At 51.9% G+C, this 21,833-nt stretch overlaps 1 protein-coding gene across 3 annotated transcripts; it reads right to left on the reverse strand.

Annotated features, from left to right (window-relative positions):
* Positions 1 to 84: 84 nt before the first annotated feature.
* Positions 85 to 21,689, reverse strand: TRAF2 (TNF receptor associated factor 2). Of its 3 annotated transcripts, none has more exons than XM_041474909.1 (10): positions 20,317 to 21,687; positions 17,924 to 18,144; positions 17,287 to 17,365; positions 16,838 to 16,936; positions 6,990 to 7,061; positions 5,375 to 5,449; positions 4,168 to 4,527; positions 3,033 to 3,210; positions 1,374 to 1,522; positions 85 to 679 (listed from the first exon to the last, which is right to left on the reverse strand). In XM_041474909.1, exons 1-10 carry the CDS (start codon positions 20,332 to 20,334, stop codon positions 461 to 463), a joined length of 1,470 nt encoding a protein of 489 aa, XP_041330843.1. In that variant the 5' UTR covers positions 20,335 to 21,687; the 3' UTR covers positions 85 to 460. The 3 variants fall into 3 exon arrangements, with proteins under 3 accessions (XP_041330843.1, XP_041330844.1, XP_041330845.1); XM_041474910.1 differs by lacking the exon at positions 20,317 to 21,687 and adding an exon at positions 19,363 to 19,390; XM_041474911.1 differs by lacking the exon at positions 6,990 to 7,061 and having other exon boundaries at positions 20,317 to 21,689.
* Between the last annotated feature and the right edge of the window lie 144 nt (positions 21,690 to 21,833).

The following is a 21,833-nucleotide window of genomic DNA, read 5'->3' on the forward strand; positions in this document are numbered from 1 at the left end:
CCGGGGTGTGGAGCAACCAGCAGTGCAAAGCCATGGCACCCCACAGCGCACAACTTCGAGAAACACGGAGATCTCAGAAGGAAATCCTAGATAGCTGAGCCAAAATCCACAGGAGGTGGAGCTCAGGCAGGGCAAACCACTGTTTTACTACAGAGAGCTGTGGATGTCGGCTAAGCTGGTAGAGCAAGAGCTGCACTGGTTTCCACTGGAGTCCAGAGAGCAGCAGTTCAGACATCCAAGTCTCTGCAGGGAATCTTCCATATTCCACAGCCTGCCAGTGTCCACCCAACCCTCAGTAAAGAGGGCTCCCATCAGACACCTCATTTCCACTCAGAGCAAAGGTCCCTTTCAGGAAGGGCTTTTCCTCTCTCTTGCTCTGAGACCTGCCTGAGGTGCAGCACAAGTGGGAGATGCCCTGGGCAGTGCTGGTTCCATGCTCACTGCTCCAAGGTCAGGAGGGTTAGAGGCCTGTGAGATCAACGATGGCTTTAATAAAGATGGCATCATCCCGCACGTAGGAGTTCTTGGCTTCCATGACGGACACGGGGCAGAAGAGGGGGCAGCCACTGGCGATGTTCATCTCCGTGACAGGGCGCTGGAAGGATGAGGATGTTACATCAGGGCGGAAGGCGTCGATGATGTGCTCCCGATTATTCTGGTCCAGAAGCATCAGGGTGACCTGTGGGGAAAGGTGAAAGCATAAGGGAGTGGCTGAATAAAAGACACATGGAAGCCCAGCCCAGTGACCTGCTGTGACACATGCAGGTACCAGCAGCCACAGCCACCCTGTGCACCTGCAAATCAGAGAAATGCCTCTGAGTGGGACCAGCAGAGAACATCACCTCAGTAATGTCCTGTAGAAATCTTCCCCATCCCCACATCCTGCTTGTTACTGGAAACTTCCCTGTGGCAGCACAGTCTGTCAGACTGACTGAAAATCTACACTCTGCTCTCAGAACCGACACTCAGGTATTTCCCTGAGCCTGCAGAGAGGGCTGTTGTCCTCTCTGCATCTGCTTGTGCCCACTCACTCAGCCTCCACGCGTTCCACAAACCTGCAGTACCCAGGAGCTGGGATCTGAGCTCCTGACAGGGAGTGAGCACCTGCTGCCCCTGAGCTCTCAGGCTGCCACAACCTTCCCTTGCCCTCAACCCCTGCAGAGGCTCTGTGCGGTTCCAAACAGCCCATGTCACCCCCTTGCCCCACAGAACAGCTGGTGGTCTCAGCACACCTGGGGAACTCCCAGGGCAGCCAATACAGAGCCCTTCCTCTGCGTTGCCAAGCAGGCAGGAGTGACAGTGCTGAGAAGCTCAAGTGGGTGCTAAACCAGAGAGGCTGCAGATGGACACAGTGGGCTAAGCTCCAGACCCACCTTCTGGTTGAAGGGCCACCGCAGCAGCGCGTCGTTAGGTCCCTTCATGACCACAAAGAACAAGGACAGGTGGGTCCCGCGGCCGGTGCCGTCCCCGTTCAGGTACACGCGCAGACACATCTTGTAGCCGTACTTGCTGGTGTAGAAAGCTGTTAGAGAAGTGTGGAACAGGCACAGTGAGAGTCCAATGCAGCACAGCCTGGCACCAGCAGATCTCTCTGAACTCTGAGGGCTCTGAAGTTTGGAATCTGGGAGAAGCCGAGTCTGGGCTGCACCAGAGGTGGTCTGGAAAGCCCAAGGCCAGGCAGTGCAGCCCCTGGCCAGAGCAGATGCTGTGCACAGAACAGCCGCCAGTCCCCTGGCTGTCCCCTCACTACCAGGGAAGATCTGCCCCAGAGTTGGGCCAATCCTCCTGCACCCCAGTGCTGAAGGAGCGGTGGTTCATGGCAGTAACACCGGTGACCAGGAACAAACCCCCTCCATAAAGCACCTGGCCGGCAGAGCACCCTCAACACTCCCACTGTGAGCTGGTGCCTCTGATCTGGGCAGGGGCTCAAGCAAGTGAACTTTAACTCTCATTTGGATCCCCACGGCATGGCTTGGACATGGCTGGGATGGGATGTCAGGCACTTTCCTTCCCCAGTAGTCCTGGGAATGGCTGTGGTGTGACACTAGACCTATGTGGGGTCACAGCTTGGAAGGGGACCTGCCACAAGTTACCCTCCCACAGCAGCACAGAGCGGTACATCTGGGACTGGAGAGGCTCAGCAGGCACAGGCAGAGATCAGGGGTCACAGCCAATATTTTACTGCAGGACTTGGTGCTTTTCCCAACAGGCAGACTATGAATAGCAGAGACGCTGCTCTTCCACAGGGTGAGGAGCAACAGATCGGGTCTTTGTCACTGCGTCCCTCTTGGAAATGCCCAGCTCATTTCCTCTGCTCCTTCCTCCCCACCTGCTTCACCCCAAGGCTCTCAGGACAGATGACCCCTTTGCTAGTCCAAGGAGAATATCCCCACTTGCCCCTCTAGGCCTTCTCAGCACTCCCATCACCCTTTGAATGTAAAACCCATCGAGGAACAGAAGGAAAGATGGCTAGAGTGGTGGGAGTAGCCAGGGAGAGTGACCATGCAGCTGGGCATCCTGCTCTCCCATGCCCAGGCAAGGAGCAGAGCAAAAGCCCAGTGAGGCCCTCCCCCTTCCCCCCTCCCGACTGATGAGCTTCACCCTGGCTTGTGGCGGATCAGGCCCTGAATGAACCTTCCTTGTACAACTTGCTGTTTTGAACTCAAGATTTTGGCCTTTTCCAAACCCCGTGGCACTCTGTCCTCACAACACTGCACGCAGAATCTCCACTTCCTTTTCTTTAACACAGATATCAGCTGGTATTTCCTTGTCTTTACATTTAATGCAAACCAAACAATTACAGCCAATTCCCTTTCTCATCCCATCCACAGCCTGCACCTCTCTCCTCTCAGCCCTCTCTTCCCTCTTGGAACAGCACTGGTCTGCATGCTTCACCCTCCAAAACAAAACACCTCCTTCCACATGGAAAATTTCTTTTCTCAGCCTGGCCTTGGCAACATTTCCCAAGAAAAGGACCTGTCATGAGACCCACACGCAGCTGAGATGCAAAAGATTTTGGGGATTTTGCACACCTGGAGAGAAGATGGCAGGAGAGCGGCCTGTTATCGCCTCCTGACGCTTCCGGGCAAACTCCGTTATCTTCCAGATGAAAACCCCATCGTAGGTGGAAGCCTCCATGTTGCGGATCTTCTCCTCCATCTCAGCCATGGCCAGGTCTTTAAGCCCAATGCTCCTCTCCAGCTGCCGGACCTGCTCAGTGGGACACACGGTGCAGTTAGAAACACGCAGGCTCAGCCGGCAAACCCCAACAGAGCCCGGCATCCTCTCGGGACTGCTTCTTATGAGAGACTTTCTCCAGAATGGACAGGGAGCATGGGAGGGAGAAACCAAGCAACATAAGCCAATTCACTGAAGCTTCTGTCTGCACCCTGTCACTCTGGAGAAGATCCATCAATACAGCTTAGTGCTTGAGCTGGGAACTTTCCCGTAGACAATGTAAAACTCCTTCCAAGGAGCTGCTCCATTGGCTGAGCAGCACAAGAAGTGAGAATGGGGAAAAAAATCCCCAATAACTCAGCAATGTGACAAAACTAAATTATGAAAGAAAAGAACCTACACCCTCTGGAGGGTTCATCCCTGCCAGCTCACACAGTGTCACGCCAGATCAGCTGCCCAGAGAGCGCAGGTACGCTGCAAACTGCACAGCTCCAGGTGCAGGAACACTAGGAGCCCTCCACAGGCATTGTGCTGGAGCAGACTGGTGGAGGCAGCTCCTTCACACCTCCAGCCTGTTGCTGCAGGCAGCAGCATTGATGGCACTCCTTTGGCAAAGGCAGCACTCCTTTGGAAAAGTCTGGAAGGTGAGCAGCCCCACAGATTCAGTGAGATGCAGCACAAGGAGATGCAGCGAAATTCTGGGTGCTCTGGCTGTTGTCAGAAAACTTTGCTGAGGAAGAACCCCTCGGTATCTTGCCCAGTTTGATAATTAACAGAGGTCTGATGCTTTACACAGGTCAGTTAAATTCCCAGCTTTTCCAGGGAGCTGCTGAGGGTTGGGCACAGGCACAACGGGTATTTTAGTTCTGCCTTCAGATTTGTGGAGTTTCAGGGTCGAGTGCTGAAGCTTTGCTAGCTCATGACACGGAAAGGAAACAGGAAACAGCCTCTGCTGGGAGTGCTGGAAAGCCCAGGTGAGCAGTTACACACCTTGTTGCTCAGTGTTTCAATTTTCTCCTGGTCCAGCCGGTGCTGGCGACTGTAGGCTTCAGCTGTCAGGGAAACTCTCTCCACCTCCCGGTTAAGCACACAGACAATGTTCTCAAAGGTAACTGTTTTCCTCTCAAGGGCCTCACACCTTCCCAAGAGCTCCAGGGACCGGGAGAGCTCCGACTCCGAGCACAGTGAGTTTGCTGCCAGAAGTGGGGAGCTGTTTTGTGATGAGGAAGGAACAGGAAGGGGTTTCAGGTCCCCAGCACCAGTCTTGAGGCTGAGCACAGAGCTCAGAAGCATGTAGAGATGCTCTGCCAAACACTTCCTTTCATGTTCCAGGAGCTTTTCATTTTCCACCTACATGAAGAGAAATACATCCCCCATTCAGCATGTGCAGCTACACTGTCACCATCCACAGAACAAATTCCTCCTATCCAGGTCACAACATCATTTTTAGATTTATAATTTATAATTTATAGGGGAGAAACCAATGAAATAATTTAAAAATGTGTTTTGGTGGGGGTGGTTTGGGTTTTTGTTTAGTTTTAGAAATGCTTCAAATTACATACAATGAGGGATGCTAAACGCTTCCCCCAGCTGTACTAGTCTGCTCTGCCTTCCTCCCAGAAAAACTCTGTCAGATGTACCTAACAGCAACAAAGGACAAAGCCTCACACAACCTCCTGGAGGAGGGATTTATTTGAACCAGGGGGACCTGCAAGAACTAAGTGACATAGAGAAATGGCCTGGCTCCAGTACTTTGCTTACAGAATCACGGTAATCACAAGTCATTACACACTTTCTTGAAGAGATCTTAAAGCTCATCCTGTCCAAGAGATCCAAGGACAGCTCCTCTGGGCACGCTGTGCCAGGGCCTCCCATCCCTCACAAAGAACAATTTCTTTCTAAAAATCTCATCTAAACCTGACCTCTGGCAGTGTGAAGCCATTCCCCCTGAAAGAAGCATAACCACCACAGTCCCAAAGCACTTAGAGTGCTCTTAAAGTAGGAGATTTCCTTCCACAGGAATTTAATTCCTGGGACGCCCAGACTCTGCACAGCAGATGATGTGAAGCTCCATGTGCAATGGGTTTAATCAAATACCTGAAGGAAAACAGATGTGACAGTTTGGGTAACAGCAGTTTGCAGCAACTCTAATGCTGGGACTGAAAAGCGCCAAGGTAACCCAGAGAGGAGTCCTTACCACCTCAGCACAGCCCACAGCCTCGAACCGGCAAGGTACTTTGGATCTGCCACACGTCTTCACATGGTCCCGAAACTGGAAAGGGAGGAAGGAAGGCAGTATTAGTATTATGTGTCCCTAGTGCTCCCTTTCCATCCCACTGACATTTGGGAAACTACAGCCAAGCTGAAGGATGGCCAAGCTACGGCTAATCACCAGCTGTCACAGTGCCCACTAAACCTGGGCCCTGCCCGCCACCAGGCATGACTTTCACCGCAATACAAATACAGCCCTGACACCTGAAGAAAGCCTAATTTCTCCTTCTCTTGATGGCTGGGAGGTCTCACTGCTCACAAGCATATGCAAGAGTGAAAAAGCAATGGCTACAGGTACAAGCTGCGGATGCAGAATAATGAGCTTCCCTGAGGGCTGAAGAATGGGAGGCACAGGCAACAATCTCATGAAACAAGGACACATCCTTCTTGGGCACTTCACACAACTCTGGTAAGGACATGCTACAGGTTGCTATTTTTACCTCCATCCCAGCATTACATTTCTACAGAGGTGCCACTAACCCCTCAGCACTGAGATAACTTGCTCAGATTCCCACACAGCGCATGATTAATCCAAGGAGCACTGTCACAGCTTCAGCTTGGGTTTAGTACACCCCTCACCATCAGATACCAAAGCTCTGCTCTGAACAACCACCATATTCCCTCCTCACTTAACTCCTACATCTGCCACAACAGATGTCAATTAAAACTAATTTGAAACCACTTTTTTAAAGGCTTCTAGATCCATCTGGCTTGTGTAATGAGTGGGTTACTCTGAGTTAACATGGCAACAAAATAATGAACAAGAGATTGGAAAAATAAACACAGGAGTTAATATTTAAACCCAGAGTAGATCACCCATGGGGACCCCATGAGCTGGCTTCCTGCAGAGCTTCAGCTCCCCCCTGCAGATAAGCTGGGCTGTACCCCAAACCCCAGCCTGCAGATAAGGTGGGCTGTACCACCACCCCTAGCCCCTCCTTATGCTGCCCATTTGGAAGAACTCTTTTGCTCCTCTTTTTGCCACTTCTCTTGCCCTGCCCTGCTAAAGGGCTTTTTCCAACACTGCTACTAAAAATATTTGCCTGTAGAAGGCAAGATGGTTTCAGATGCATGTGCTTTTTGAAAATGTTTCCCAAAACTTGAATTTTTCAGACTTTTGAGCCTTGTCCCAGGAGCCAGCAGCCTGGAAATGCTATAGGCATGGATTCCATTAGATTATTACTTAGATATCAATTAATACAGCTGGAGATGGGCTCTCTTTCCAAAACTGCAGCAGTAGTCGATGCAGTTGCTCACACAGAACATAAACCCATGAGTGTGCTTTTCCCACAGAGGCTCTGCTCCCGTACATGGTTCCAAGGGAGGTGGCAGTGGCAGCACCGACACTGACCTGGAGTGCCCCTGAGCCACATTACCTCACACCCATCCTTATGGAAAACTCACATCCACATTAACAGCTGCCACTCAGTTGTTTTCCCCACTTCATTTCCTAATGGACTCTGTACCTCCCTGATGCCAGAATGCCAAGTTCAGCCCATCAGGACACCAAATACCCCCAGGGCACAGAGTCAGATGGATACCTTCTCCCTGGGAATCTTCTTCCCACAGCCTTCACAAGTCAGCGGGAATTCAGGGCAGACTTCATCATGAGCCTGTGAAGGAACATACAGGAGATATTTGTCCTCAAATAAAAGGCTCATGGAGGTTCTGTAATGGGCACAACCCCAAGGGTTTATACCCTATTACAGACAAACACTGGATTTACCAAACTACACTCAGACCTTAGTCATGCTGATCCCTCTGAGCTGCTGACTCATCGTGTGACCTCCAGGTTACCCCAGTTTTGGGTACCTACGTAGCCTCAACTTCTATTTAAAAGATGCTACAATGACTTTTTAAAAATTCAAATTATTGCTTTGATGGCCAAGATAACAACGGGAAACTCCATTTATGGCTCTGCCAGGAGAAGACACGTTGATGCAGGTTGAGTGGAGTGAGCCACTACCTCAGCAGGATAATTTGGGTAGTTTTTCCACTGTAATGGTTATCAGTCAGCTGAGGCATAGGCCCCATGACAGCTCATCACATGCCAGGCTGAGCTGTCTGATTGTATCTTCACATTTGAATTAGAATACCATTTTTCAAGCAGAAAGAAAAATATTTTTAAACTGTTTCATTTACCAGTCCCTGCACACAAGCAATTGCCTCTGCAGCCAGACTCAGGGTTGGATGATGGCCAGAGAGGTTGAACAAACGACCAGGGCAACGTGATCCTCTGTCCTCAGTAGACTCTTTGGCAACAGTGCTGGCTAAATGGAATGCTGGAACATGCCACTGCTTCTGTGCCATTTCCAAACTGATTAAACCTTCCTGTCATACACCCACCAGCTGAAACAAGGCATTGGAAACACCATGAATATGCAGATCAAAACTCAAATTAAAATGTAAGAGCACTGAAGTCTCCTGCCATGGTAGGAACAGAAAAAAAATCCAACCAGGAGCTTTTTTAATGCAGCCATCTGAACCCAGATGTTTGAAAACTTGGTCACAATGGATCTCTGTTGCCTTCTAGGGGAACACACACAAACCTCACCCTGTCACACATCAGGAAGTGGAAAGTGAAACCAGCAGTAACTCCACCCCGGCTTCTTGGTCACTCTCTCCTTTTTATGCTTTAAGTGAGTAACTTAAGCTCAGAGTTTCACCGTGTGCCCCTGGAGAGATGACTGGCCAGCCAGCAGGCTTTGGAGGGCACTGCTGCCAGCACGGACGCTGCTGCCTGCAGAGGAGGAGGAGAAGGAGGAGGAGGCCAAGTGCCTGCCTTTATCGCACTCACTCAGAGTGAGTGAGACCTTTTTTCTACCCACCTACTGCTCTCATGTTCTAGAAACACCCAGTAACATCTACCCCATGACCCACAAAGCACTGGCAGAACAGATGGTCTGGCTGAAAGAAGGAAACTTTGCTGCAGAGGCAACTATTTTAAAAGGGAGTATTTTAAACTTATGGTTTCCCATGCCAACACATGGGTGTGAAACTACCACCCCCTCCACACTCCCCACCTCCCAGCATTTATTCTCCATCCTGATTCCCCTCTGCACCACAATGTAATGCCCAAGAGTGGGCAGCCCTGCCTGCAGCACGGGAAGGAGCTCAAAGAGCAACTGTTCTGCATGTAAATAGTTAAAGACACCCAGAAGCTTCAGCCAGCACAGATCCAAACATTTCTGTATAAACAGTTTCAGGCTCTTCTGGAAACCCCTGTTCCTCCTGCCCCACGTGGGTGTCAGAACAGAGATGGATGGTATCACTCCTGGAAGAAGTCCAACCCACCCTGGAGCCAAGAGCAGGGGTTGGCACTTGGGCCTGATCTGCCACACTCCACTCCCCCAGAAATGGGGCAATCCTCCTGTTTATGTCTTTCCCAACCCACAGCTGTAGCTTCTGCTACAGGGATAAGCACCACTCACATTCAGGCACTTGCTTGGAAAGTTTTTGGGAGCTCTAGAAAGCCATCTATGGCTGTGAGTGGGACTAGGCAAGAGCAGGCACTCTCCCAGAGGGAAACCAGAGTGGAAATCAAGCTGCAAAGGCATCAGAGAGAGGGGACAGCCATGGAAGAATTAAAGTGGAGCTGGAAGTCAATGGCTCACCCAGCAAGGCACACACCAGCCTACAGCATCCAACAGTAGGACCAGGAAAATCAAATGAGGCAGTTAACAGCCTTCAGCAACACCTGGTTCTTCCCACTGAATTAAAACCAAAGCTGCTGATTGATAAATTTCCTTCCCTAATAATAAGCAGAGACACAACCCCACAGCAGCCTGCCCATCACCCACCACCATCAGAGAGGTCATTCTCTGGGAGCTCACTGGAAAGGTTAGAAAACCAGACACCACAGCTCATGGAAGGATCAGGGCAACCAAGAGGATCAGAGTCAGGGACTGTGTGTGAGGGAAATCAGAATCACAGAAAAATGGAATGGTTTGAGTTGGAAGGGACCTTAAATTCATTCCAATTTCATTCCACCCTGCTACCGTGGGCAGGGACACCTTCTACTATCCCAGGTCATTCCAAGTCCCATCCAACCTGGCCTTGGACACTTCTGAGGGATGAGGCAGCCACGGCTGCTCTGGACAACCTGTGCCAGGGCCTCACCACCTTCACAGGGAAGAATTTCCTCTCAACATCTAATCTAAATCTCTGCTCTTTTAGTTTAAAACTACTCCCCCTTTTCCTGTCATTATCTGTCCATGTAAAAAGTCTCTCTACATCTTTTTACAAGCCCCCTTTAAGCACTTACAGGCTGCAGTGAGGTTTTCCCAGAGCCTTCTCTTCTCCAGGCTGCTCAAAGGTGTTGAGCTCTCTCATCTGCCTGCAGGCCTACTAGCAAATAGAGCTGCATGTTTCTACTGGGAATCTCCCACCTCAGTATCAGGAAAGCAGAAAAGCTGTACATTATTTAAATTTGCAGTATTTTCAGACAAGGTTTCTCTCTGAACACTCTGGCAGCAGGATGAGGCTGTTTCATCCCAGACAGCAAGCCAGCACTCTGCACTGCAGCTGTGCAGGGGAGTGCAGGCATACAGAGGGAAAAGTGGGTTTTAATAAGGGCAGCTGATCCCTGGAGCACACAGTGATCATTCCTAAGGAAGCTGAGGGCAGATCACACTGAGCTCTGAAGCTTCCTCATGAGGGGCAGCTCTTGATCTCTGCTCTGTGTGCCAGTGACAGGACTCAAGGGAATGGCTGGACTTGTGTCAGGATGGGGATAGAATGGATGTTGTGAAAAGGTTCTTCCCCCAGAGGGTGCTGGCACTGCCCAGGCTCCCCAGGGAATGGGCACGGCCCCGAGGCTGCCAGAGCTCCAGGAGCCTTTGGACAGCGCTGCCAGGGATGCCCAGGGTGGGCTTGTTGGGGGGTCTGTGTTGGTGTCCTGTGCAGGGCCAGGAACTGGGCTGCATGATCCTTGTCAATCACTTCCAGCTTGGAATATTCTCTGGTTCTATGCAATGCCAGGATGAGCCTGCTTCCCTACTTCTCCCTCAGCCAATGGGGAAAACTGAAGTTTAACCTGATCACCATTTCACCTCAGGGTATTGCTAAATTCAATTTCAACTCTGGAAGAGGCTTCTGCTGGAAATCATTATCTCCATACTCTGGTGGTGGAGCAGGACATGCCCCTGCTGCCTGGCTGCTCCGCTCATAACCTGCCACATCCACACATGGCCAGTTTTTTATTGGAGGTCTTGTAACCATGCTAGGAATCCACCAGCATGACACCGGGCTCCCCCTCCAGTGAAGGGACAAGGCAGGCAGCTGGGAAATGCCACTGTTGGAGCAGCTGCTGTGAGATACCTCTGCCAAAGCCTGTGGGAAGGCCACAGCAAAGGGCAGGGCTGGCAGAGGGACAAGGGACAGCAGGACAGGCTCAGAATGAACTGCACAGTGCAGCTCTCCTGCAAAGTCCTCTGGTCATGGACAGTCACTCCATTCGTCTCCTCTAAGCACAGCAACAGTAACCATAAGCAGACAGCTCAAGGGCTTGGCAGCTGGAAGGGAGCTACAAGAAGTAAGCAAAACTACCATGATGGCAGAGGAAAGCCAGCTGCCATGACACAGGGCACAGTGGTGGCTACGAGGGCTTGGGTGGTCTCCAGCCCCAGCACTGCCATGTGCAGCACTTGGTTTCTTGGACACAGTAGCCTGGCTACAAGGAAAAGGGTGGGCCCATGGAATTGTAGAGAAAACACTGAAAAGTGTCTCCAGTGTAAAAGAGAGAATTTTGAGGGAACCTGAATCCTTTGTGTTAAGAAGCATCGGTTGCTTTGTGCATCTCTGTCAGTTCCCAGGGGCTCAAGAGCCTGCAAGATGGGAATGTGGCACACAAGGCAGGTGCTTTGGGATGTCCTGCTCCTGTCAACATGGGGGTCCCCCTGACGCAGGTGTAATTAGCACTGATTGCATGATGCAGAGGGCTGAACCACTGCTTTATTCTTCTATATTAATACTATATTCTTAAGAAACCCATAACCCCTTCCAGCCTATGCAATACAGCTTTGACCTAATTGGTCAACCAACCAAAACAGCACCACCCTTTGGTAAACAGATCTCCATAACACATTCCACATTTGCCTAGCAACAGGTGCAGCAAGTGGAGATAGTAATTGTTTTAATTCTTTCTCAGCTTTCTCACAACTCCTCGCAGCCTTCGCCAGGGAAAAATGCCTGGGAAGGCCTGCGCCTGCTCTCTGCTGCCACATGCTACTCTGAAGTCCCCGTGCCCTTCTGTGCTGCAGTTCCTCCTGACAGGGAAGTCCTAAGCTGGTTCTATGCTAGGCTTGCTTGAACCTTTTCCCACACAGGTGAGTCAGGCTACCCAGCACAGGGTGACCACACACCCAGTCCTTGTGCTTCTGCATGGAGCCCAGCAACACAAGGCTGGAAAGCAGGAACCCAGTCTGTAATTCCCAGTGCCAAATGGGAATGGGAGCTTTCTGAGACCATCACACAGGCTGGTGCCAGACACAAACTCCTCCCTTGCTGGGACATGCTGTTGACAGATCCAAGCAAGTTCACTTGGCATCACTTCAAAGAAACTGTCAAAACCAAAAATGAAGTTTGCATCACTAGGCACTGTTGGCTCCAGCTGGCCAGGCAGTGAGGGGATGGGAACCCAACACACCCTCACTGCTCTCAGTGCCCTGGTGCCCCCCTGAGTGAGGACAAAAGGAGCAGAAGCCTTGTGGGGGTTCCTGTGGGCCTGGCTCACACCTCTGCTCAGGCCCAGGGCAGGAACTCTTGTTTTCAGTGTATAAGTTTTGTTCATCAACTGTTAGGGCTGATTGGACAGAGTTTGACTTGGGGATTGCTGGCAGAGGGACACCAAGGCAATGTTTCAGGTACTGAAGACAAGTGTGAAGGCAAGAGTGATTTCTTAGGGCAGAGGAAAGTACAAAACACATTTGAAGCGGCAGCAGGTTTTCTGTAATTTTTAAAAACACGTTCTGCCACTCCTGATTGCTTTCTACTATGAACAAGCATGAAGTTGTGGTACCCTCCAGGACGCTTTTTCCAAATCTCTCCACAATTCCCGCACCTGCATTCCAGCTGCCATACATTCCTCACAGCGTAGAACCGTATGAGCCACACTTAGCACACACCTCCACTTCAAAGCTCGTGACTTACAGCTTTTCATTCCCCAAGGAGCAGATGTCAAAACTATTACTTTTTGGGCCACCACAAGAAGGCTGAGCTGGTTTCAGAAGTGAAGAGCAGACCCTCTGCAGCCGGGGCTTTCCAATCCCCTCCCACGCATGCTCTCTGGCACTCCCCATGGCTCTACCTCCCACCACAGGTTTGGACGGGAAATCGCCTCGTGTCCGGGCAGCCAGCTGCACCAGCTCCTGCGGGGACTGTGGCTGGGATGTGTTTGTGGGCCTCAGCTCTGCCTCTGCAAAGTATAGGTGTGTCTTATCCCTTTTCCAAAAGCAGAAGGTCCTTTTGGTCACCTCCATGTGCAAGTCAGTCACCAGAAAATTGTCTGGTCCTGCTGGAGCTAGCTGCAAACTGCACTTCACCATCAGCCCAGAATTCGGAGCCAAAGCCTTCAGAAGAAGCCAATAAATGCTGTACTGGGTTTTAAAGAGAAGGATAGTCACCCTGCTACAGCAGCACCAAGTGTTCCTGCCACAGCACCTCAAGCATTGTGCCCCACACAGACAACGATGATAAAACACTCAGAGGAACAACTTTGTGAAGCAGGAGACAGGTGAACGAGCTTCAAAGACCAACAGCTCTGCTCGAAGCAATGTGCAAAACCCTGCAGATGAAGTTCCAGCCTCAGCTGAAAATCACCACCAAAACCTCCTGGGACACTCCCGGGCTGCAGCTGGGAAGGAGGGGCAGGACACGGGGCACACCCCTGGCTCAGGGCCCCCAGCAGCACTTTCCAAGAGGGAGTTTTCCCTACGTAAGGTGCAGTAGGGGCTCTACAGCATCTCCTAAGTATGAACAGTGGGCAGAAGGGAATGCCTGGTTATCCTGTTCTTCTGGAGCCAGGAAGCCACACAGACCAGAAGGGGCTATAGACATCCTTTCTGACACCACAGGCTTTTGAGTAACACCACTTGAGTTCGGAGTTTTGCACCTTCTGCAGCCTTCCAGGTTTCATTTAGAAAGAACTCTCTAAAACCAAAGTGACAACAACAAACTCAAAGAAAGCATGTTCCCTCCAGCATGGATTAAGCCAGCTTGTTCCCACACCTGACTGTTGCTTGGCCTCAGAAGCTGAGCTGATCTGAACCCCACAAAACTTAGTTTAAACACTGATGTCATGTTTAAGCTTAAAACTTAGTTCTCCTTCCTAAAATTGGACAATTTCATTTCCTTATGTCTCAGTTAATTCTGCTTCCACTGAAGAAGGCTGCATTAAATGCCCTGTCTGGGGTAACCAAGGGGAATGCCAAAGCTGACCCTGTGTATACTCCTCCTTAGCCCCCTCCTCCCATCCCAGTCCTGGGGGAGGACACAGGAAGGAAACTGGTGGGATGAAAAGCATAAATAAAAGGTGTATGAAAACTGACAACAATATGTTGATAAACAGGAGAGGGACGTGGCAGCTAGAGGTACTGAAAGGTGGGAGGAAAAACACACCAGAGCTGAGGAACCACAAACTCCCTCTCCTGGATATCACTGGGACCGTTTTTGAGGTTTTTCCTTTTGCTTTCATGGGCTGGGTTTAGTTTCTGCAGCCCTTCTCAGACTTTGCTCATGAATCTAAAGGTTCATGCCCACAGCCTGATTTTCAAAATGTACAGGCAGACAGACTCATCAGGAAACAAGGTCACCAATAAAAGGAAAAACCCTTCAGCCCCTTCCCCCCCCCCCAAACTACTTTATCCAAATGCCACAAAATATTACAGACTCTGAAAAATGCAGCCATAAATCCAGACTTAAATATTTCACATGGTCCACACAGCTTGAAGCAAAGTGCAAGTCATGTCCAAGCAGACTGCACTCATTCAGTTTTGTGTTTCCCTTTGAGAGCCAAACTTCAGTCTACCTGAACAGAAAGCAAAACTGAAATCCATTTTACTCCTTTTCTTGAGGCTTAAGCTTTCCAGCTGGAGAACATATTTCCCCTGTGTGTGCCCTGATAAGATTAGCAAGCCAGAAGTGACAGTATCTTTTCATTTGCAAGGGGAGAGCAGCCTCTCTCAGCACAACACACGATTTTAAAATTAGCAAACAGTGAATTCACTCTGAGGGACTTTCCATGTCCTCTCGGAAATAGCTCTGAGGTACTTTCCAGAGTGGGAGTGCTGAGCTGCTGCAGGACATTACCCACAGTGCAGCTACAGATGCAGCTCTTCTGCACCAGGCAGCTCTGCACTGTGGCCCTGAAGGCTGGGTTTTACCTTAGCCCAAGATATCACAAGGCTCTGGGCTAACACAGCCATTCAACGCCTCCTTTCCCATCAACAAGCCCTCTTCATCAACACACATGGCTTTGGCAGCATGGAGACAGCCAGTCCTGATTAAATGCCACAGCTCTTTGGCAGGCACACGAGAGGAGATAACACAAGCCAGACCTTGCCTCCTCCCACCAGTTCCTAGGAAAGAGCCAGCTTTTCCTGAGAGGGCACAAAATAAGCTGCCTCCTCAGGCTGAATGCCACCAGGGCAGGCAGGAGAGGTGACTCAGCCCTGAGAGGAAACAGCCAGCACTGCTCCAAACCCCCACACCCCCTGGACCACACAGGACTCCCCGAGACTCATAAAAACCCCTGGCAGGGAAGATGTCACAGATGCCACAGACCCACAGCCCACGCACTCCAGGGCCACACCACTATCAATCATCCTTTGTCCCAGCAAACGCCAAACTGCGGTTTGGGAAGATCAAGTGGAGAGTGAAAACAAGGCACAGGCTCATCCACACAGGAGCTCTTCATCAGCTGTGTGCAAGGTTCTGGGGCATCACACGCTCCTGCAGCCCTGATCCCAGGACAGCCTGCTGCCCTTCTGAACTCCCAGTGGGAGCTCTGGCCAGACCCAAGCACTCTAACACTCATCAGAATACATAGGGAGAACCTTTGGCAGCAGAAGATTTTTGCTGAGCTCTGCAAGACCACGTTAAGACCTTTTTTAAAACCAGAAGAAAAAGTTCAGCACGGCTCATCAGCCACAGCACAATCAGCACTGGAAGTTGCTGACAGATATAATTTGGTTTAGTTTAACGAAGATGAGCTCACCATAATCATTGCAGAAGACATTGGACTTCCAGGCACCAGCAGAAACTAAATTATGGAGCAAACAATCTGCAGACACCACCAGCACAGCCTGAACCTGAAAGCTCAGTACCTGGGTACCCTGTTCCTTGACATGCAATCCCCAAACTCTGTGCTGTGGTAGTGTTAAGCTTTTCACCTGACACTTCTTCAGTCCCACATCCACACCACGAGTCTCTCACAGATGTACAAATGGGGGTTCACAGCAGCAGGACCATTTAGCACCAACATCCTCATCTCTTGGACTGAACTTTGAACTTCAGCAGAAGGCTCAGACAGCAGGACAAAGAAAGACCTGCAGAAGCATCTCTCTGCTAACAGGCAGAGGCACAGTCTGGGCAGAACGCTCAGGCCTGATGCACAGCTGTTGCTTCTTCCTTCCACTTTGGAATGGCATCATCGAAAGAATCCCAATGTTAGCCTGGACAGACCAAGGTTAAACCAGCTCCTGAAACACGTCTCAGTCACTGCCAAAGCTCTGTAAACCACCAGGCTATGATCTTAATCTGGAGTGAGTGTTAGAGGGAAATAAAATGTATTCCTCTTATCTCAGGCCTCCCATGTGATGGCTCTGCCATTCCAAGAGGGATGACAAAATGGTCTTTCAGGAGCCAAAAGCTTCACATACAGTCATACACTACAGACTAAGCACCCCCAGCCACAACCTGTATTAAAAAGCTACTGGGCTCCTTGAGGAGAAGTGAGGTGAAAAAATCATCCTGCCCAGCAGCCTTGTGTCCCAGAACAGTTTGGGTGATGAGTGACCAGACAGTGAGCTGATGGAGTTTTAGGTTCACATAATGCAGAGAACTTCACAACCATTTCATGGCACAGCAATTTCTTGACAGTCTTGTACAGCAGAAAAGAGCTGCAAAGGGAGCAGGTGGTTCCCATCATGGAAAGAACATGCTCACAAGCAAATCCCTGTGCTCACAAGTAAATCTGAACTCATCTCAGTCCAGCCTGTGCCCCCAGCAGAGCACACAAACTCTCATTCAGGGAACCTCTTCAGCTGACAGTAAAGTCCAGGGATTTGACAACTTTTCCCCACTGTCAGTGAGCACAGACAACACCCTGAGCCTTCCCCAAAAACAGAGGGAAGAAGGATGCAGATGTGCCAAGCCTTGCTTTGGCCTGTACCTCGTACTCTTTGATGGTTCCCTTCCAGGTGCAGCCGCTGTTGATGCAGACAGCAGGCAGACTCTCCACTTCCCGCCGTGCCGCGTTGTCTGGGAAAGCCTGAAATGGAAAAAACAAGCAGACCACAAATATTACTGAGGAGTTGCAGTTTTGATCAGGACTTTGAATCCTTTCTGAAAACTCCTCCCAGACCAGTTGCCCCATCAACCCTCAGAGGTGTGTTAACAGCAACCAAATCGCTGTGACAGCTTTAAGTAGGGCACCACTACACACACGTGACCTGGATTTCAGCACCGAGGAGTCCAACACAGTGATCACCCTTCTCACTGCTTCAGAAGAGAGCTCCTAGGAATAAGGAGTTCTTAGAGCTCATGTTTTAAGCAAAAAGCGTAACTGGTATTACTGACACCAGTGATCTGTTAGGTTTCTTTCAATGCATTTTTCCTTACCGAGCTTGTTTCCAAAATAGAAATTCCTTCTTCATATATTCCTTCCTGGATACAGCTGGCACACTTTTGAGGTCCAGCACTATCAGACAGAAAAATAATAATCAAACACAAAACGACAACAAAAACAAAATTTAAGAATAAATTGATTTCTGGTAACTTTATGAAATGACAGCATTTTCTTGTTTTTAAAGCAACACATTGAGCCTTTGCTTGTGTGTATTGTTGATGCCTGTTTCTAATTTTTTTCTTCTGCCAATTAAACATTCTATCTTTCCTCACACAAAGGTAGGAGTGAGATAGAACACAAGGAAACTTCTCTGGAAGCCAGCTTGTGCTTAAACCTCTCCCATTTGAGACAACAACGAAATTATGACTTTATGACTGTGATGAAGGAGATGGGTGATAGACCTGGACTGCCTCCTCAATGGCAAAAACAATGCAGGTGATTCTAGAAAAGAGAACTTTGAAGCATCTACAAAGGCAAGTCAGAGATTACACATACCATTAGAGAAAAGATGATGCTGAACCTCAATGATTGAACACAGCTCCCTTACTGAAAATGACACTTCTCTCTGCTTTTGTTCTTGAAAATGCCTTTTCAAATATTTTGCCTTCCCACTGGAGGCACAGCAGTTACCTGATGATTTTCTTCAGGCAGTAGGAGCAGTAGCGATGGCCGCACTGTGCCTGGAACGGCCGCCTCAGGATGTTCTTGCAATCAGAGCACAGGTATTTGACCTCCAGTTTAGTTCCCAGGATCTCCTTTGCAAAGCCAGGCTGGTTTAGGTCCAGAGAACCAGGTGGAGAAGAGTTTGCTGCTGCCATGTGAACGAAAAGTTCTGGCTGTATGTCCAGAGACTGAAAATAAAAGTATTTTCTCCAACTGATTATAATTGCATGGGGATGATTTCTCATATAAACTGTGTTACTCACAGTTTATTAGACTGTCCCCCAACAAGTAAACATACTGATGTAAACCACACTACAAGCCTGCCTTCACCTCCCAAATATGTGAGGAAACTTGAATTTTAGAACTAAATCCAGAACACAGAGACAGGAAGGACAGACCTAATAAAACCCCCTGTCTGAGTTGACTGAAATGCAGCCTGTTTAGAGATATCAAGTCTTCTTGCTCCAAATAAGGTAAAAAACTGCCTTAAAGGTGATAAGAAATAAATATAATAAATTCAGTTCACTAAAAACCTGTTGGCCACCACAGCCTACCAATGCCTGCTTTCACACTTGTCAGCTATCAGGAGGGACCAAAATTCTGCCCAGAGGCACCTGGTCCTGGATGCTCCTGGGGGAAGCTGGGCACACAGTGGAGCCCAGATTTAGTGGTGGTGCCCAATCAGGCACAAACCGTTCTCCAGAGGGATGGAAAATGAGGACACAGAGGCACAAGCAAATTGGAAAGAAGGCAAAGAATAAAATGCTTTTGTTTTAGTTGCTTATGCATCTCATACCTTCATTCTCTGTGACTACATGCTACAGCCACCTAAAACACCCAGGGAGCACACCCGTGGAGTCCTGTGGTTGGGATGGGGAGGGACTTTAAAGTTGATCTTATTCCATACCCTGCCCCGGGCAGGGACACGTTCCACTGTCCCAGGCTGCTCCCAGCCCCAGTGTCCAGCCTGGCCTTGGGCACTGCCAGGGATCCAGGGGCAGCCACAGCTGCTCTGGGCACCCTGTGCCAGGGCCTGCCCACCCTGCCAGGGAACAATTCCTAATTCCCAGTATCCCATCCCTCCCTGCCCTCTGGCAGTGGGAAGCTGCTCCCCTTGTCCTGACATTCCATGTCCTTGTCCCCAGTCCGTCTCCAGCTCTCCTGGAGTCCTTTCAGGCCCTGCAAGGGACTTTGAGGTCGCCCTGGAGCTTCTCCTCTCCAGGCTGAACGCCCCGAGCCTGTCTCCGGGAAGAGCCCTCACGAGCAGAGACACCGCGAACCGGAGAAGAGCCCAGGGCTGCCTTCCCGTGGCCCGGGCTCCCCGCGGCCAGGAGAGCTCTCTGCCGAGCCGAGCTCCCAGCGGAGCGAGGCCCGACCCCGCCGCTCCCTGAGGGCCCCGCACTCACCGGCCCTCGCTGCGCGCCCGCACCGGAAGCCCCGCCAGGCCCCGCCCCCGACACGTGTGGCGAGCCCGGGCCCCGCCCACCGACCGGAACGGCCCCGCCCCTGGCATCGCCCCGCCCACATGACCCAGTATCCCATCCCGAACGGCCCCGCCCCCGGGAACGGCCCCGACACCCCCCACACCATCACCCACCCTTGTACTCCCAACACCCCCACACCGACACCCTCGACCACCCAACAACACGCACCCCTGCATTCCCAATGTCCCCAACACACCGTCACCCATCCCTGCATCCCTGACACCCCCACTCCGACAACCACCGCACCGTCACCCACGTCCGCACCCTCAACACCCCCACATCAATCTCTGTCACCACACCCACCACCCCACCGTCACACCAAGTTATGCCCCCTGCCCCCCCCACTGTCACCCCTCAGTCACCTCCCCTGAGCTCCTCAGTCACTCCCTTACCCCGTCCTCTGTCACTTCTTCCCCAGCACCCTCCTCGCTGACCGCCCCCTGTCCCCTGCCATATCCCTGCTTCAGACGACCCTGCTGGGAATGAACCCAGGTCCCCGGGACGCCCTCACACTCCTCCAGGACGATTCATCTACCCCCTGGGTTCCCTCATCCCTCCTCCGTGTCCATCTCATCCACCTCCTAGGACCTCCTGGGCGCCCTCGTCCATCCCAGGGACTTCCCATCCATCCCGTGGGACCTCCCCTCACGCATCCCCTGCATTTGCTGGAGGGGGGAAAAGATGGACTGTGATGCTCAACCTGGGGCCACCTCACCCACCCGGGGTCCCATCGGGGACAGCCATCTCCATCACCAGCACTCCGCTGGTGAGCAGCCACTGGTCCCTTGGAAACGGCCCGCAGCGAGCCCTGGCACCCTGAGGAATTGTTTTGAAGTCACTTTTGGCCATTTTGGGTACCAGTGGGCCCTCGCCTACCTGCGCACAGAGTGTCATGGCCACCTCGCGTCCCGTGGCGCCGGCTCGGGGGACAGGTGGAGGCCAGCGGCCGGGAAGGATGGGCGGTGGCAGGACGGAGACGGCAGGACGCCGATCGCAGGAAGAATGCCGTGTGGGGGAAACGCGCGGCGCAGCACGCACTGAGGTCACGGCGAGGTGCTTTTTGCAGAGGAACTTGTTCGGCAGAAAGTCACAGCAGCAAGATTTGTCACCCGGGGTCCCCAGCCTGCCTGCCCCCCTAGCCCGGCTCCAGCGCGGGGGCTCCGGGGTTTTACCGCCTGCCGCGCCGGCGGGGCGGGGATGGGCGGGCTCTCACTGCGGGGAATTCACCCGGCGCCGGGGAAATCCTCGTTGTCAGAGCCGGGCGCAGTGACCGAGCAGTGACACAGCGGCCAAGGTGACTCCCGGCAGCCTGGCTGCGAAGATGGGGCCGGAGAGGAGGGGGTCGAAGTGAAGGGCGCGGCAGGGCCGCGGGGGCTCCGGGACACCGAGCCCTTGGCGAGGGGCCAGGTGCTGCTCAGGCACCGTCAGGGCGGGATGCTCCCTGTCAGCGAGCCGGGGACAGTGCATCCCTGCGTGTGTCGGCACCGGGAATGGCACGGGCACAGCTCCCCCGACATGGGAACCGCTCCACCCACTGCACCGCAACAGCCCTTTTCCCAGCACAGCCGCACTGCTCTGCGAACACCGGCATGGAAAACTTGGTGATGTCATCCATCGAAAAAAAAATCCTGTCTACATTTCCTGAAATGACCGTGACCTGGCAGCAGGACATGCTGTTCCCAAGGGGACAGGAAACCCGCACCAAAGGCTTGCTTGGAACGCCCGCCGAGGGACGGGACCGCGGGGCTGCTCCCAGTCCTGCCGGGACACGCCGGCTGCACCGCACGGCCCAAGGAGAAAGGCTTGCACCCCGCTGATGCCCCACCTCCGGAGCTGCTTTCTCCCGGTGCCCGGGAGCCGGGGCCGGGCGTGTTGCGGTGAGAGATGACAAATGCAAACCCCCGGGCCGACCTGATTTCCAAGCAATGCCTGGATCATCACCGTGACCGCGATCCGGCCACTCGTTGTGCGCTTTGTCATGGGAAGACCCCACAAAAATCCGCCTGGGGAGTGTTAACTTTGTGCCCTCTCGCTTCAGAAATGACGAGAACAGGAACAGCTTTTCACGCCTTTACTGCAACTGCGAAACTTTCTGGGTGATTCTGATGCAGTTTAGGGATTTTCATCGAATCACAAAATATCCTAAGCTGGAAGGGACCCACCAGGATCACCCAGGCCAGCCCCTGTCCCTGCCCAGACCCCCACCAAGCCCACCCTGGGCATCCCTGGCAGCGCTGTCCAAAGGCTCCTGGAGCTCTGGCAGCCTCGGGGCCGTGCCCATTCCCTGGGGAGCCTGGGCAGTGCCAGCACCCTCTGGGGGAAGAACCTTGCCCTGAGCTCCAGCCTGAGCTGCCCTGGCCCAGCCCCAGCCGTGCCCTGGCTCCTGTCCCTGT

Source organism: Pyrgilauda ruficollis, unplaced genomic scaffold (genome assembly GCF_017590135.1).
Source record: "Pyrgilauda ruficollis isolate IOZ18807 unplaced genomic scaffold, ASM1759013v1 scaffold34, whole genome shotgun sequence".
NCBI classification, from domain to species: domain Eukaryota; kingdom Metazoa; phylum Chordata; class Aves; order Passeriformes; family Passeridae; genus Pyrgilauda; species Pyrgilauda ruficollis.